General features: G+C 51.2%; 1 protein-coding gene across 1 annotated transcript in view; it reads left to right on the top strand.

The window, feature by feature from the left end:
- The first annotated feature begins 314 nt into the window (after positions 1-314).
- ST8SIA2 (ST8 alpha-N-acetyl-neuraminide alpha-2,8-sialyltransferase 2) overlaps positions 315-16,483 on the top strand; it is a 72,351-nt gene continuing 56,182 nt past the window's right edge. Inside the window, exon 1 of the mRNA XM_019983823.2 lies at positions 315-638. Within this exon, the coding sequence (XP_019839382.1) occupies positions 541-638 (98 nt within the window). The 5' untranslated portion in view covers positions 315-540. The remainder of the gene's footprint in view (positions 639-16,483) is intronic.

Here is a 16,483-nt window from a genome sequence, read left to right as displayed (position 1 = left end):
GGACAAAGATTGAGAGGGGGGGGGGGGCGTTTGCCAGGCGGCGGGGCACGCCGAGCGGCGCGCGCTCTTCCCTCGGGCTCCGCTTGGTACCCGGACGCACGCGGTGCTCCGAGCCCAGCCTCCCTAAGCGGGGAGTGGCTGGCTCCGGCCACATTCCTGCGCCCTCGGGAACGAAAAGAAGGCAGGCGGGAGAAGCAAAGGCCGAAGGCTGGACACTGGAGTTGTCTAGAGTGGGAGGAGGAGAGCAGGGGCGCGGAGCGAAGCTGTCAAACTGCGCGCGGAGCCCCGTGCGGGGCGGGGGAAGGGAGGGGAGGGGAGTGGAGAGGAGGGGCGGACGCGAGCTGAGAGCGAGCGAGCGGGCTCGCCGCGCCTGAGCAACCCTTGTCTGCTGCTGCCGCCGCCGCCGCCGCTGGCCCGGACTCGCCCGGAGCGCAGCGTGTCTGCCCGGCTGCGCGCCGAGGCTCTGGCGCCTGCCGCTGCGCCCCCCAGCTCCAGCTCTTCTCGCCGGCCCGCGCGGGTCCCGGTGGGCGCGAACCCACCATGCAGCTGCAGTTCCGGAGCTGGATGCTGGCTGCGCTCACGCTGCTCGTGGTCTTCCTCATCTTCGCAGACATCTCGGAGATCGAAGAAGAAATCGGGTAAATAAATAGCTGCGCCGGGGCCCGTGCCGAGCCCGGGCGGGATCTCTTCCACACCCCTGCACTCTGTATCCACCCTTGCACCCGCTTTGTTTGCGCGCCGCGCCCCCCTGTCGCTCGGCGGGAGAGGTGGGGAATGATTTGGACCCGGGGTGGCGGTGCCGGGGGCCCGGGACTGTCTGCGCAGCGGAAGGCGGGGGCGCGGCTGCCGCGGGAAGTGACCGGGCCGGGAGGACTGGCAGCCTCCAGCTGGCCCGCGTAGGGGAGCAGACTCGCCCACCCTGCCTCCCTTCCTCGGCCTGTCCGCGCGCGTTGTCGCCGGGGTCGAGGGAGGGCGCCGGGGAGTGTCTGGGGCGGGCGGAGAGGCCGAGAGTGGAGGAGGTTGGAGTTTCTTTGTCTCCGGCTCGGCCGCTTTCTCGCCTTAGCAAAGTGGGCAGGGGGCGCGCGGGGATCTCTGTGCTGGGGGAGGGGATCCCCGGGGCCAGGGCGAAGGGCGGGGGCTCTCCACGGGCTCCCAGGAAGGCGAGGGTCCCCAGGACACCCAGATACGCACACGCGCCTCCCGCCTGCCCGGGAGCCCAGCACTGGGGCGCGGGCTGGTAGGAGCGCGCAGGGGTTAGCTGTCATCCCTTCCCCACCCTCACCTGGTTTTGGACGTTCAGCTAATTCCGCCGCGCCCCCTGCGCCCCCGGGTTCCTGTGCGCTCTGGTCGCGGACACGAGACCTTTGGGCAAAGTCTGTACCGCCCCCCGCTTGTCCTGGCTGGGGATTGGGGCGGGGCGGGGGCGAGGGGTTCCCAGGCACACGGTCCTGCCCTCGCTTTTCTCCCGATCTCTCTGAGGGCGGGACCGCGAGCCCCAGTCCTGGCACAGGACTTCGAGGAGTGCGCACTCGCAGCGCGGGACGCACCCGCTGTGGGTCGGGGAGGCTGAGGCTCGCGCCCCGCCCCGCGGCCGCCCGCACGCTGGCCAGCCCTTTTCCACAAAGAACCTCCACCCCGCGGTGGGCAAGTGTGGGGAGGGGGCCATCCAGGGTTCTGAGAGGCCCTTTGGAGAGCTTCCTGGCCCAGGGCAGAGAGAACGTGAGGTCACAGAGTGGGCAGAAAGTCCCTTCTTCCGTGGGGCTAGCTTCGGGCAGGCTCCCTCCCGCTGGTCCCGCGCCGCGCGCGCCCCTCCATTGTCCCGCTGGGTATTTCATTCACTCTCGGCGCTAGTTGAGGGCCGGCCGAGCCGACAGGTTCCTCCGAAGGGAAATGCCAGCCCTGGCCCAGAATGCCAAGGCCCTAAGGACCGAAACCCGGGGCGGTCGCCACTGCCTGTTCTCGCCTTTGCTCCTCGCCCCTGCCCGGGTTGGCAACCCCAGAATTTCTTCTGGGAACTCCACTGCTCTTCAAGAACCCCGCTCTCTTCCTCTCCCTCCTCCTCCTCCTCGATTTCTCCAAGAGCTCAGAAAACTTTCCCAAATACCGTTCACGTAATACACGACAGGCTCCTACGCGGAGATTAGAGAAACGCTCCTTTCGGTAGCTGTTCGTCTCAAAACTGGATCGGAAAGAAAATCCGGCAGGACAAGTCGGGGTGAAGGAGGACGCGGTTGGGAGGGCCTTCCTCTCGGCGCCCCCCCACCCCCACTTACACACACACCCATTCTCCCCCAAGATGTGGGCTCTGCGTGGCCCAGGCCACTTGCTGACCTTGACCCGCGAGGGAAGGAACAGCGGCTGCCCATTGTGCTAGGAAAACTTAAGAGCTGGGCGCTGTCAGGCCTTGCTCGCTTGTCCCTCCACTGAACTTTTACCCAATTTCTTCTAGAAGCCAGTGACTTTTAATTTTTTTAAACGCGATCAGGAAATCACTTTGCATATAATGCTGTACTTTCCTGCCAAATACCTTGTAAACCCACTCCCCACCTTAGGTTGTTTCAATAGGGTATCCGGAAATAAGCTCCAAAATGGGAGCTAAGAAGGGCATTTACCATATGCTCAAAAGCCAGGGCTCCTCCGCTGTGGGTGTTTCCTTAGATCTGTTTCACTGGGATTGGGAAAGGGGCGCATTCCTGCTTGGGCCCACCGTGGGGAAAATTGTCAAACAAGTCAAATGTGTTATCTCGTGTGGCACTACCCACCCCGCCCCCCAGCTCCAGTGCCCCTGTCCTCAGGCTGAGCCCTGGCTTCCTCTCCCTCAGCCCTCCTCCAGTGCCACCCCCAGTCTGCCCTACACAGGGTTCACTCATCTGGGATTTGCCATGACTCGGGGAGGAAGAACATGGAGCAGAGGACCGGAATCCAAGCTTACAAGCCAAGTTGCAAGCTCAGTCACTTATTTAATCTTTGGGAGCACCCCAACTTTGGACAGCCAGCGGGGGCTCAGTGCAGTAAGTGCCCTGGCACAGTAGCCAGTGAAGGGCACCAGGCATTGGACTCCTGTCTTCCTCAACCTATGCCTTGCCTTCCTGGGAGACCCGGAATCCAACTTCAGATCATGGGGCTATGGCGCCAACCCTGCCTGCCCTTCCCCAAGTTTATATTGACCTGTGCTTCGAAAGATTGCAAATCACCCGCCAGTGCTGGTCCCTGGGAGAAAATAGAGGTTCTGTTAAAGGATGACTGTTTCTGGAAGACAATGGTAGGACCCTGTGATCTGTTAGGAAGGAAGGGGAAAAAAAATATCTCTTTTGGAGTAAATTTTCCAAGGATTACAAATGAGAAGTAAAAGAGGAAAGACGATTTCATGTGTGTTATCTAGAGGAACAAAACTGAGATACATTTTTGCTAAGCTCTTGATTCCTTTTAGTATTAAGCCTTTTGATGTGGTGTTCTTAGAAGTTCTGTCCTGCCCAAGGAATCGTCTAAAGGGTTGCGAAGGGCACGGCTTTCTTCCAGGGGCTATTTCCCTAGAGACACATCTCTTGCTAAGTAATGATTTTCACAGTTCCGTTTCTAACTTACTTGCTTGTGGAAATGCCTCCCTGGGGTTGAATGGGAAAAGAAAATGTAAAAAGATGGGTTCTTTGCAAAGATTTCGAAGAGTGAATTCAAATTCTCAATCAGAGATTGGGTGAAACTTTGGTAAAAGCTCCCATCAACTCAGGCAGCACCCCCAAATTTTAGAGTCCACTGGACAAAGTCATAAGCCAAACTTTTTCTGATCATCCCCTGAGCTTTAGTCTTGAGTGTAACCTTCAAGAGAGAGTTGTGAGCATGGCTGTTGTGCCCACCATGGTGGGCTCAGAAGCTGACACACAGAAGGCATTCAGTAAGCATCTGTTGGATAAATATCCCCTAGGGTCTGGCCCAGTGATGGACATGCACGGCATCTTTAGGGAAGGCTAACAACTCAGTCTTGGAACAAAAAGGGGGTGTAGGGTTCCACTTAAGAAACCCCCTCTCTTTTTGTAATTGGGGTAAATTTGACCCAGAGAAGTAGCATCACTTACCAAAGATTACACCCTGGCTGGTTGAGGACAGAGCAAGCCTGCTCGTTTGAGCTGGTCTCCTCATTTATAACCCCATGCCCAGTCCCCAAGTGAGTTCTCTAATCATAAAAGAATAACAGAACTCTGGACAAACAGGATGTGTACGCATGCTGATGTGCACGCATGCTAAGTCGCTTCAGTCGTGTCCGACTCTTCTCGACCCCAGGTACTGTAGCCCACCAGCTTTTCTGTCCATGGAGTTCTCCAGGCAAGAGTACTGGAGTGGGTTGCCATGCCCTCCTCCAGGGGATCTTCCTGACCCGGGATTGACCCGCATCTCTTAATGTCTCCTGCATTGGCACCTGGGTTCTTTACCACTGGGAAGCCCCAAAGAGGATGTAGCTAGTAATAACAGTAATAATAATAATAGAAAGCATGGCAGTGGCACAGATGAAGACGATGATGGTCATTAATGTTTATTGATTTATTGAGTGCTTGAAGCAAGAGCTATTCCAAGGGTTTTGTAGATGTTAACACGTCATCCTTGTGGAAACCCAATGGTCCCCTACTAAGTGGCCCCAAGAGCTACTATTTGTTGAGCACAAATAGTGCCAGACACCATACTTACTGCTTTAAAGCACTGGTTCAGGGACTTCCCTGTCAATCCAGTGGTTAAGACTCCGTGCTTCCACTGTAGGGGGTGAAGGTTTGATCCCTGGTTGGGGAACTAAGATCTCACATGCCCCCAGGATTATTTTTGGCATAGGAAGATCAAAAAATAAATTAAAAAAATGAAATCAGTAAATGACTTTTTAAATAAATAAAATGTTAGTTCACTCAGTCCTCACCACACTTCTTGGAACTAGCTAGGTACTGTGGCTACCTTTAGGTCATCAGTGAAGACACCGAAGCTCTGAAAGACTGTATAACTTGTTCATGATAAAGCCAGTGACCCTAATTCTATGAGAAGCCAAAGTCTCTGTCTTGATTGACATCCTAGACTGCCCTTTCTCTGAATTCTTTGCCTCCTGTAGTGGCATTACAGAATAGGTCTCAGAACTGGCCTTCCTAACTCATTCCACTGAGTTCTTCCAAAGGTCCAGTTTCCCTAAGGATGTGGTCTGACTTAGTAGTAACCACCCCTGCGCCAGCAGTTTAGAATGAGGACAGGTGAGTGATGAAGACTGAGAAGGACTTGGGGCTCGTCTCCCAAAAGTGCCCCCGGTCCGGTCAGGTTCAGTGTGGCAATGTCCCCTGGTTAGCAGACAAGTTCACTAGCCATGAGCTTGAGCATCCCAGACTCTCGGGTGGGGCCTGGGACTGAAGCTTCTGAAGGAGGAAAACTCCCATTCCATTGCAACTCTGATTCTGATGTCAGCTGAATGTACCTTCCTCACTTCTACACACCATGTGATTGGACATCTGGACTAGGGCTGACAGTACAGATGCTTAACAACTGGTCCCTCTAGGGCACCGCCCTCTTAGAACGGACATCTGATTGGTCAGAACTGATGCCGTCTAGTACATCATGGCCAGGGTCCTGGTGCACCCCAGTCAGACATCAGACGCTGTCTGGGAAGGTAATGAATGAACCAGCTCTGATCGTCAAACCCCTGAGCTGGCAACTACTGCCGTAAGCCAAGGATGAGTGAGGTGCACCTTTTGGTGGATGAGTCCGGGTGGGGACAAAAGGAAATGACTTTGGACAGTTGCCGTCCAGGCACTCTGTAAGAAACACACATACCTGTACAAGATGAGGCAATGTTTTGTTTTTTTTTTAGCCCAATCTTCACCCCACTCCTCGTGTACTTTGCTCAAGTATAAACATGTTTGGAGGATAAAATAGGACAGAAAGAAAGTCTGGTTTTTAACTGACTTGCTCCAAGTCCTTGTTGCCAACTGTTCCTAGCATCAAATTTAAATTGTAAATAGATATCCTTCTTAGAAACCAATTCGCCACTCAGGGCCTCTTTCCCCTTGTAAAGCAGGGTTGCTAGGTTTTAAAATTGCTTAGGTTTTACAAATTGGGGATGTTGTAGATTACAAATTATAAATACTTCTCAGAGAGAGTGGAATTCTATAAAGGCTCCCATTGCTTTTAGTGTGGCATACAAGATAATACGTAATCTGGCCCCTGCCTCTCTCTTCAGTCTTCCTGGGCTCCAGCCATTCTGTATGGCTCACAGTTCAGTGGAACATACCATGACTTCAGGCAACTGTGCCTTTGCACGTGCACTTACTGCTTTCTGGAACAACCTTCTTGCACACACTATTCTTCCTGACCTCACCCATCCATCCTGCCTTCCTCTGACTCCTCCTTTAAGGCTCAGAGCTAGTATCACCTCCTCTGCAAAGCATTCCGGGACCCCAGACCTTCCTTGGACCGTCTGGTGTAGCTGCTCCTTCTCTGTATACCCTTAGCATCCCAGTATCCTATGGAGATGGACTCAATGATTATGTTTTCCCCGCTTCCCTGGCCCCTGGTGATAAGTATTGCCATTTAGTTGCTAAGTCATGTCCAACTCTTTGCAACTCCAGACTGTAGCCCACCAGGCTCCTCTTTTCATGGAATTCTCCAAGCAAGAATACTGGAGTGGGTTGCCATGCCCTCCTCCAGGGAATTGTCCTGACCCAGGGGTCAAACCCACATCTCCTGCATTGGCAGGCAGAGTCTTTACCACGGAGCCACATGGTGATAAGTATATGGTTTAGTAAATAGAACCCATAAAGTATTTTTAGAATGAACAAACTTGGGCCTCAGTTCAGTCCAGTTGCTCAGTCATGTCCAACTCTTTGTGACCCCATGGACTGCAGCACACCAGGCTTTCCAGTCCATCACCAACTCCTGGAGCTTGCTCAAACTCATGTCCATCCAGTTGGTGACGCCATCCAACCGTCTCATCCTCTGTCGTCCCCTTCTCCTCCTGCCTTCAGTCTTTCCCAGCATCAGGGTCTTTTCCAATGAGTCAGTTCTTCGCAGGTGGCCAAAGTATTGGAGCTTCAGCTTCAGTATCAGTCCTTCCAATGGATATTTAGGACTGATTTCCTTTATGATGGACTGGTCTTGGGCCAAGCACGTGGGAAATACGAGCATTCACCCTTCTGCTCCCAAAGGTCTGTGTGTGTTAGTTGCTCAGTTATGTCTGACTCTTTGACAACCCATGGACTGCAGCCCGCCAGGCTCCTCTATCCATGGGATTCTCCAGGCAAGAATATTGGAGTGGGTTGCTGTATTCTACTCCAGGGGATCTTTGCGACCCCAGGGATTGAAACCAGGTCTTTTGCATTGCAGACGAATTCTTTACCATCTCAGCCACCAGGGAAGCTCTCCCCACCAAAGGTCCACTCAATTGTAAAGCAATTAAATACCCTCCACTTGCTCAGAAAGCCCCTTGCTTTTCACTATATGTGTATCCAACATGGAGGTCAGAGCCCAGTTGAGGGCACAGTTTTGTCATCTCAAATGTTGGGGAGTGGGCCATGGGAATGAAAGGAACTTTCTAGTTTGTAAAAGAGGGGGACCCAGTGGTAAGGCTTCTGCTGCCAGTTTAGATAACAAAGCAAAGATGTAAAGCTCCACTTCCAAGACCCTGTCCAGTTTTTTTTTTTCTCCAGAGAAGCTCTTTCTAGCTCTGCCACTGCCTATAATGCCAGCGCCCCCACCGTCCTCCTCTTGCCTGGAAAGGAAGTGCCCGCTCTGCCCATCTTTATCACCATAATGGCCTCCACACTGGCAGTGAGAGCAGACTTGAGGCCAGCTGTTTCCTTCCATTGGCTGGCCCCCGGAAAGGATGCTGAACAGAAAGGATGTGCTGTGTGTTTGAAACATTGAAGGAGAAAGAAATAAGAGGTCAGATTGATGCATTGATGCCAAGTTGTGTACGACTCTTCACAACCCCATGGACTGTAGGACACCAGGCTTCCCTGTCCCTCACCGTCTCCTGGACTTTGCCCAAGTTCATGGCCACTGATTGATGTGCATCATCTCAAAGATTTTCTCTATGAAGCACCTTTAAGTTGTGTTTTGATTAACACTGGTCAAACCAGGGAATCCTGATGGTTCGGCCAAGACTTCTAAGCAGCTGCGAGAACCCTCAGTGGGATTCAGGAGCCTTGCACCTTTCAGCTGCCTCAAGCAAAAATGACTTCATGAGGCAGGTGGAAAGATACAGTGAAGAGAGTTGGGGGGGTGGGGGTGCCCTTCCCTGGTGAAACAGTGGTTAGGTATCCGCCTGCCAGTGCCGGGGATACGGGTTCGATCCCTGCTCAGGGAAGATCTCACATTTTGCGGGGCCAACTAAGCCCGTGTGCCACAACTTTTGAAGTCTGTGCTCTGCAACAAGAGAAGCCACTGCAATGAGAAGCCCACGCGCCTCAACTAGAGAGTGGCCCCCACTCGGCACAACTAGAGGAAAGCCTGCATAGCACCCCAGACTCGGCACAGCCAGTAAATAAATACAAAGAATGGGGGTGGGCAGGAACATGAATGCCACTGGGGGCGGGGGGCTGGTCAGGTGGCAGTCTCCCGTGAGGAGATGGGCACAGATCCATGTCTCCAGGAGAAGCCCCAGGGTGAGACACTGGGGTGCCATGTGCAAGCAGGGAAACCATCCCCTGTGTCTGAGGGACTGCTGGTCTGGGGCTTGTCCTTAAGTGCTGAGATTAGTCACTTTCCTGGGCGGCAGCTGGGCTGGTTTTAAATTCTCCCCAGTCTCCTGCAATTCGTCACTTGGCTAGGAAACTGCCCAGTGTCCTGACGGGACCTGTTTGTCCTAGCATTTCTTAGCTTCAGCTGTCGCAGACTTTGCAGTGGCAAAGGGAACTGCTCCAGAGGTGTCTGTATTCCATGGTGGCAGGGAGTGGGCTCCTCCCAGACACTTCTAGCACTTGGAATCCTGGTTGGCTGCTCCGGGAAACCCGGAGTCCCTGTGTGGGTGTGTGTTTGAGTTCGGAAATTGCTCTTTGAGAAAGAAGCTCTCTGCTCTGTCACAGAGTTCTCCAGCATTTGGCTATCATTATTGCAGGAGCAGGGAGGCACACAGCTCTGGTTCCTGGTCCCCTTTAAAGGCTCAGGGCTGCAGTTTCTCCTTTGCCTCTTAGTTGATGGTGGGAGGCTGAAATGACCCTGAAGTCAGCGGTTCCCAATGCTGATCTGCAGATGGGCGGTGACCCAGAAGGAAAAAGGAAAGAGAAAATAAGAGATACAATGTAGCCATGACGATTCTGTTAGTTTCAAGTTTTCAACCTGTCATTTTCTGAGAACTCAGCTATCTTCTGAGATGATGTTCTTCTTTTGGGTGTTAATGTCCTTTCTTTCCTGAAAGAGGGTGATGGTAGATAGTAGTGTTACATTTTTCCTAAACTTAGCCCCAGCCTGTGTTTTTGGACCAGTGCAGTGGGGGATCTTAGTTCCCCACCCAGGGATCAAACACAAGACACCTGTGCTGGAAACATGGTATCTTAACCACGGGACCATCCTGGAAGTCCCTCAGCCCCAATGTTTTTGGAAATGTTATTGATGGGTGAAATCTATAGTTTGGGATCTGAGTTTACCTTGAAGAGTAAACAGAGGCATTGCTTCTAGAAACAGGGGCTCACTCCTCACACTTCTTTTCTCAGTGGAGGCTGACGGCAGCAAAGAATAACAATGGTCTTATTTATTTATTTATTGGTGTATCTGTCACGTGCATATGACAGCCTAAGCTCTGTTCGCACCTGTAATATTCCCAGCAGTCCTATGAGGTCCATGTTGTTATTACCTCTGTTATGATGATGATCAACCTGAGGCAGAACAGTTAAGCAACTTGACCAGAGTCACACAGCCAGTCAGTGGCAGAGCTGGGGTGTGAACCCAGGTTCCAGTAAATCAGGAGAACAATCTATAACTGATGTATGAAATGACATCCAGTGAGGGAAATATACATGCTTATTCCCCCAAAGGATAAAGCTGGGAAAGAGAGAGGTCTGCAGGAAAAAGAGAAACCCAGGGAACAGCCACGCTCGAGGAGAGCTCTGGAGACAGGACGCTAGAGGCGGGGCTGTAATGGAATATGGCAGCCCGGGAGATGGAGGCGAATCAGGGTGGCCGGCTCCACGGCATCTTGTTTTGGATGGTGCTCCCCATGCCACCTTCCCTCCTTCCCTCTCCCCCAGCCCCCTCCTTGCCCCCACCAGGTCTCATCAGAGTGGCTCTGCAGCATGTTTGTTTGATCAGCTCACTATAGGAGACACACACACACACACACACACACACACACTGATGGAAGAGAAAAAACAACACAAATGATTAAAGCCTGGAAGAATTTTTTTCTGGGGAAAGACAGAAGGGCTAGGGTGGTCAGCTTCCTGGATCCTGGCAAGGAAGGAAGGAAGCAGGTGGGGAGGAGACTTCTGCAGGGAGGTTGTAGGGGCCCAGGGAGTCTCTTTCCTAGGGGCTTATATTGTACTCGGAGCTGCCAAGTTGGTTCATCTACAGATGAGGGACTGGAGGCCCAGAGAGGGACCAAGTCTTGCTGAGGTCACACAGCCAGTAACAAGGAAATGAGATGCCAACCAGCTTTGCCCAACTGCATCACCATGCCCTTCGTAGTCACTTCTGTGTCCCGGAATCACTGGGCTGCCTGCGCCTGTTCCCCCTGCCTCCCGCCTTGTGCCCTGGACCATTTCCTGTACCACAAAGACAGTTTGCAAAGGGAAACTGGAAACACTGGGACTTCAGCAAGGGCTCACGGATGGTCAGATGAGCCTCCTGAACACCATGGCAACCCCATACTTGGGTGCAGCATTTCAGCTCCTGTTGAGAAGAGGCACACACCCTTGGACAGCCCAGTGATGCGTGGGTGCTTGCCGTTAGGTTTCCCATCTCCAGTTTCAAGCACAAGAATATCGGCCGCGCTCGGAGGAGTGATCCGCAGGATTAATTCACATCTTCTTGCTTAGTAAATGCCAGAGTGGCTTAAATAATGGAGCGGGGAGGCTAAGACACCCAGAGAAAATGAGCTGGTAAACTGATCGGGCAGGTGACCTGCATTTGCTCTTCTCCTATAAGCAGCAAACCCTCTCCCACTGCACTCTGAGGCTCCTGAGGTTTGGGAGCTGAATTTTAAGTGGACTCTGCCTTATGTACAAACTACACCCCAGTCCATAGGCTTTGTTCGAAGGAGAGGTAAAGAGAAGGGCGGGAGAGGAACCCACAGTGGTGTGAGGGTCCTGGCCGGAGCTGGGAGCCTCTTCCACCGGAGCAGCAGGGCAGCAGCCCTCTGACAAGTAGCTCCTTAAAGAACAGCCAGCCTTGGGGATGGAGCCAGCCCAAGGTGTCACAGCCCCATCCCCAGCCTATGGGCACCCAGGCCAAAGCTCTGCTCTCCAGCATCGTTAGAATATGACTCCCTCAGATCTTCATTGTAAATCTCTCCCAGCTGCCAGCCTAGGGCCTTCCTTTTCTCCTGTCTGTAAGAACTGGGGCTTCCCTGGTGGCTCAGATGGTAAAGAATCTGCCTGCAATGCAGGAGGCCCAAGTCAGGAAGATCCCCTGGAGAAGGGAATGGCTACCCATTCCAATGTTCTTGCCTGGAGATCCCATGAACAGAGGAGCCTGGTGGGCTACAGTCCAGGGGGTTGTAAAGAGTCGACTGAGTGACTGGCACCCACACAAGAACTGGCAAGTCTTCCTTACGAGCCAGACTCAATGTTCATGCTTTGAGACACTGGACCGCACCTTTGGAGCCCCTGGGAGCTGCTACGGGAAGACTAAGGCACTGATCACTGATGACATACTTATTACCTGTGTGACCTCAAGGCAGGTGGCTTCACTTTTCTGAGCCTCAGTTTCCTAAACTTTCTAAAGGAGTTAATAGTATCCTATTCATAGTGTTCTGAGGCATCAGTAAAATATAACTGATGGGAATGTAAAATGGTGCAGCTGCTGTGGAAAACAGTAGGGTGGTTCCTCATAAAATTAAAAATAGAAGTACCATCTGACCCAGCAATTCCACGGCTGGGTACATACTGCAAAGAATCAAAAGCAAGGATCTGAACAGGTATTTGTACACTTGTGTTTATAGCACTATCATTTTCAGTAACCAAAAAGTGTCATCAGTGGATGACTGGATAAGCAGAATGTGGTATATACGCAAGAAAGGAATGCTGCTGTTATTCAGTCACCAAGTCATGTCCACCTCGTTGTGACTTCATGAACTGCAGCACGCCAAACTTCCCTGTCCTTCACTGTCTCTCTGAGTTTGCTCAGACTCATGTCCAACAAGTCAGTGATGCCATCCAACCATCTCATCCTCTATCATCCCCTTCTCATCCCTCTTTCAATCTTTCCCAGCATCAGGGTCTTTTCCAATGAGTCAGCTCTTCGCATCAGGGGGCCACAGTATTGGAGCTCCAGCTTCAGCATCAGTCCTTCCAATGAATATTCAGGACTGATTTCCTTTAGGATTGACTTGATCTCCTTGCAGTCCAACGGACTCTCAAGAGTCTTCTCCAGCACCACAGTTTGAAAGCATCAATTCTTTGGCGCTCAGCTTTCTTTATGGTGCAACTCTCACATCCATACATGACTACTGGAAAAACCATAGACTAGATGGACCTTTGTCAGCAAAGTGATGTCTCTGCTTTTTAATATGCTGTCTAGGTTTGTCATAGCTTTTCTTCCAAGGAGCAAGCGTCTTTAATTCCATGGCTATTTAATTCATAAAATAATGTAGTACCAAAAAGCATATGGGGAAGGAGCAGAGGGAGAAAAAGAGGAAAGAACTAGTACTAGAATTAGAGAAACATCAATGTGAACCATTACTTTGTTATGAGTATATTTGGATACGCTTGCCAGAGGGGGAGGGCAAATTCCCAACGCCTGGGATTTAGGACTGTGTATGTACACGTAAGTGTATGTGCAAACACACACTTTTTGTGGACACTGTAAATACTCATTGGCCTGCCTTCCTGTCTAACTTCAGTGGAGGGACCCATATGGCCTGGTAAAAGTCTAAACTGCATGGAAGTCACGGAGTGGTGGGGAAGGGGAGCGGGGGGAAGGAAGGGGAGGCCCACGATCTAGGCAGACAACCCAGATCGCCCCCAGTCCCAGACCAGGTTCCCAGAGGCCCTTTTCCTTACCACCTGTGTGTGAGTAGCTTTTGTCAGTGTCTGTGGCTCAAGGGTGAGTCTGAACAGAGACCCAGAATGCTCATCCCCAGAGATCATCCTGCTGGACTGGGACTTGCTGAGAGGCAGCTGTCTATCCCCTTTCAGGCTCAGGCCAGACAACGCCTATACAACCACAGACCTGAGCTAGTGCTGTGCTTTCCAAGGGCAGGAAGTGCCAGAGCTGGAGGTTGTTACAAACAGTGCTGGCCCCACCCCGCAGCTTCTGATTCAGCAGGTGGAGCCTGAGAACTGGCCTCACTAACAAGTTGCAAGAGATGCTGATACCTTTGGCCCCTTCCTCCGAGAACCCCTACTGGGAGAACCATTGAGCTAAAGCCTTGTCAAAGTGTTATCCTTGGCCCAGCAACAGGGGCCTCATCTGGGGTTTGGGTAGACAAGCAAAACCTCAGGCCTCCCCCTGGAACCCACACCTGATGAAATTGAATCTGCATCGGAACAAGACCCCAGGCAAATTGTATACACGCTCCTTGCATTGGTGGGAATAATTGGTCTCCTGGCCTTTCAGCAGAGCCCCAGCCCAAGGCAAAGACCTTGACCCGTCAAACCAGGGGAAGGTTGTCTGAGGATCCCTGTTGCCCATCAGAGTTGGCCTTCACCCTTAGATGGATGTCAGAAAAATCAATAATGGTTATTATTACAGCCAGATGCCTGTGTGCACACCAGGAGTTTGCATATGCTATTTCACACATGTATTATAAAACCCTGGACAAGACTTCCCTGGTGGGTCAGTGGTTAAGACTCAGCTTTCCATGCAGGGGGGCACAGGTTCGATCCCTGGTTGAGAAACTCAGACCCCACCTGCCACATGGCAAGACCTAAAAAAACATACACACATTAAAACCCTGGAAAGAAACCATTTTATGGATGAGTAAACAGACTCGTGTAAAGTAACTGCTTAATCAACACAAAAAAAGAACTGAATTTCATCAGGGTCTAGCTGGTCATTTCCAGAGTGTCAGGGTTTAGCCCTGTGGATTAACCTGCTTCTCTTTCTTTCCCCTCCCAAAGTGAGGCCCTGGCCGTGAAGTAAGGCAAGAAGAAATCTTAAACAAGTGTTGAATTGACGTTTTAAGTGAGCTTAAGGAGGCTGCAATGTCTGTACCAGAATAACCTTGATCCACGGCTGGGGCAAGTGATAGAAATTTCCAGAGAAAACTGCTCAGCCACCTGGCCTGTGTCATTAAACCCCTTCGTGCATTTGGCCTGGATGTGATCATTCACACAGCTGACGGCCCCACTTCACAGTTGGCACACGCAGTAACAGTTCCCTAGAGTTCTTGGGGTTCCTGAGTGGTTTTGGTGGCCTGCCCAGCCAGCAATCCAATTCCAAACTCCATTCTCAGTTATAAAAAGCAGAGGAATTGATGAGGGAGGCCTCTAGGGGTGATCGAAGGCCAGTAGAGGGGAGCCTTTTAAAACCAATCTGCTACTTCAGATAAAGACAGCCTCGAGACAGGCTGGAAGCCAGGAATTTAATTTTATTTATTTTTGCCGTTAACTTCTATATAGGGCAAGGGATATTGGTATTCTATTTATGGCAGTGATATTAAGGATTCCTTTGATGATAAACTCATTTATGTTTTTAAGTGAGTCAGTTTAAAGAAAATACTGTCAGTAAAGTGGGATCAGCAAAACACATGGAGGTAGACCCAAAAATGACTGAAGTTGATGCCGTGATGTTGTGCTTGCTTGACTTCTCTTTGGGACCATTATCTGCCCCCTTGGCAGCAGAGCCGTGACAAGTCCTTGTAGAACTTCTACAGAGGGTGAGTGAATCTTCCAAAAAAGTACCTAGTTCCAGATACAATGTCTCACTGTATCTGGGAAATTGCCCAGTGCACAAAAAAAAGAATCCTCCAGTGAAACAGTATTGTGGATGACTCAAAAGCAAGGACGGTTGAGCTCCTGCCCAGCCCCCAGCAGCACTACTAGGTGAGACCCCCTCCACCCCGTCCCGGCCCCCCAGGCTCCCAGCATCCTCTGCTGTTGCTGCTCGGTTGCTTGAGTCGTGTCCAACTCTTTGTAGACCCCATGGACTGTAGCCCACCAGGCTCTTCTGTCCATGGGGTTTCCCAGGCAAGAATACTGGAGTGGGTTGCGATTTCCTCCTCCAGGGGATCTTCCTGATCCAGGGGTAGAACCCACGTCCCTTATGTCTCCTGTATTGGCAAGTGGGTTCTTTACAGCTAGCCCCACCTGGGAAGCCGTTTTTCACAATTCACGTTTCTTGCATGGTGCCTTTCCTGCCTGCTAGACTGTAGCTTTAGGAGGGCTAGGACCATTTCAGATCTGTGCTGCGTTGGTTCAGTACTTTCAGCCTCTTGCACAGTGCCTGGCAGAGAGTAAGTGCTGGTTTGGAGAACAAAGAAAGTAAAGAGGGAGAGCGGGAAGAGGGAGTCAGTTCCAGAGAAATGCTCAGAACAGCCCCTGCCACCCGCATTCCACAATCATTTATTTATTCCTTTCCATGGTCAAAGAAGAGAAAATATAGTGGGTTATATGGGCTCCTGTGTAACTGTCTGATTTGAGACCCATTGAGGTCCGTCTGGTTTATAGAGGAAACCTACTTTTCCTTTTTCCTTGATTCCATGGACAAAGACCTGCTCACTGGTAAAGTTTTCTTAGCAGGGTAATTCATGGTACTATACAAGCTCCATGGCCTGGTACGCAGAAGCCAGGGGGATGTGGATGTGGCCAGAATTGGGAATCTAGTAAGCTGGCTCCTGGCAGGCTGAGATCATGCTGATAACAAGGAGATTAATAAGGGTCTGCAACCTCCTCCATCCTATAGTATCCAGGAGGGTTTTTCAATCAATGCTGGTCTAGCCAGCTTAATGGTACCTAATCTTAAACCTTCTGAAGCTGGAGCATTTGAGAGTTGAGATCAATTGAGATAAAATAAAGTAAAATGTGTTGAATTTTTTGGATTTGGGGTCTTCATCAGAGTTCCATTGTGCGGTGTTGTTTTTATTTTCTGTCTTGAAAATAGGCAGAGATTAGCCACTGGAGAGTGTTGTTCTGCCAGGATCAGATGATGATATATTTGCTTTTGTTCTTCTTTTTCTTCCTCTTGCACAAGATGATTCTTCATGAGGGAAAGATCCATTCCATCTTGTTCATCTCTATATACCCAGGGCATGTCACCTGGTAAATGCTCAAGGACTAAATCTCAAATACAGTGTTTCAGCGTAACCAGCACACTCTGTGCCGTGGGCAATGTCTGCTGGAAGAGTCAGTCTGTTCCCGATTTGGTGCAG

This window comes from Bos indicus, chromosome 21 (assembly GCF_029378745.1).
Source record: "Bos indicus isolate NIAB-ARS_2022 breed Sahiwal x Tharparkar chromosome 21, NIAB-ARS_B.indTharparkar_mat_pri_1.0, whole genome shotgun sequence".
In the NCBI taxonomy this organism is placed as follows: Eukaryota; Metazoa; Chordata; class Mammalia; order Artiodactyla; family Bovidae; genus Bos; species Bos indicus.
Note: the sequence above shows the minus strand (reverse complement) of the source record. Positions and strands in the feature narration are given on the sequence as shown.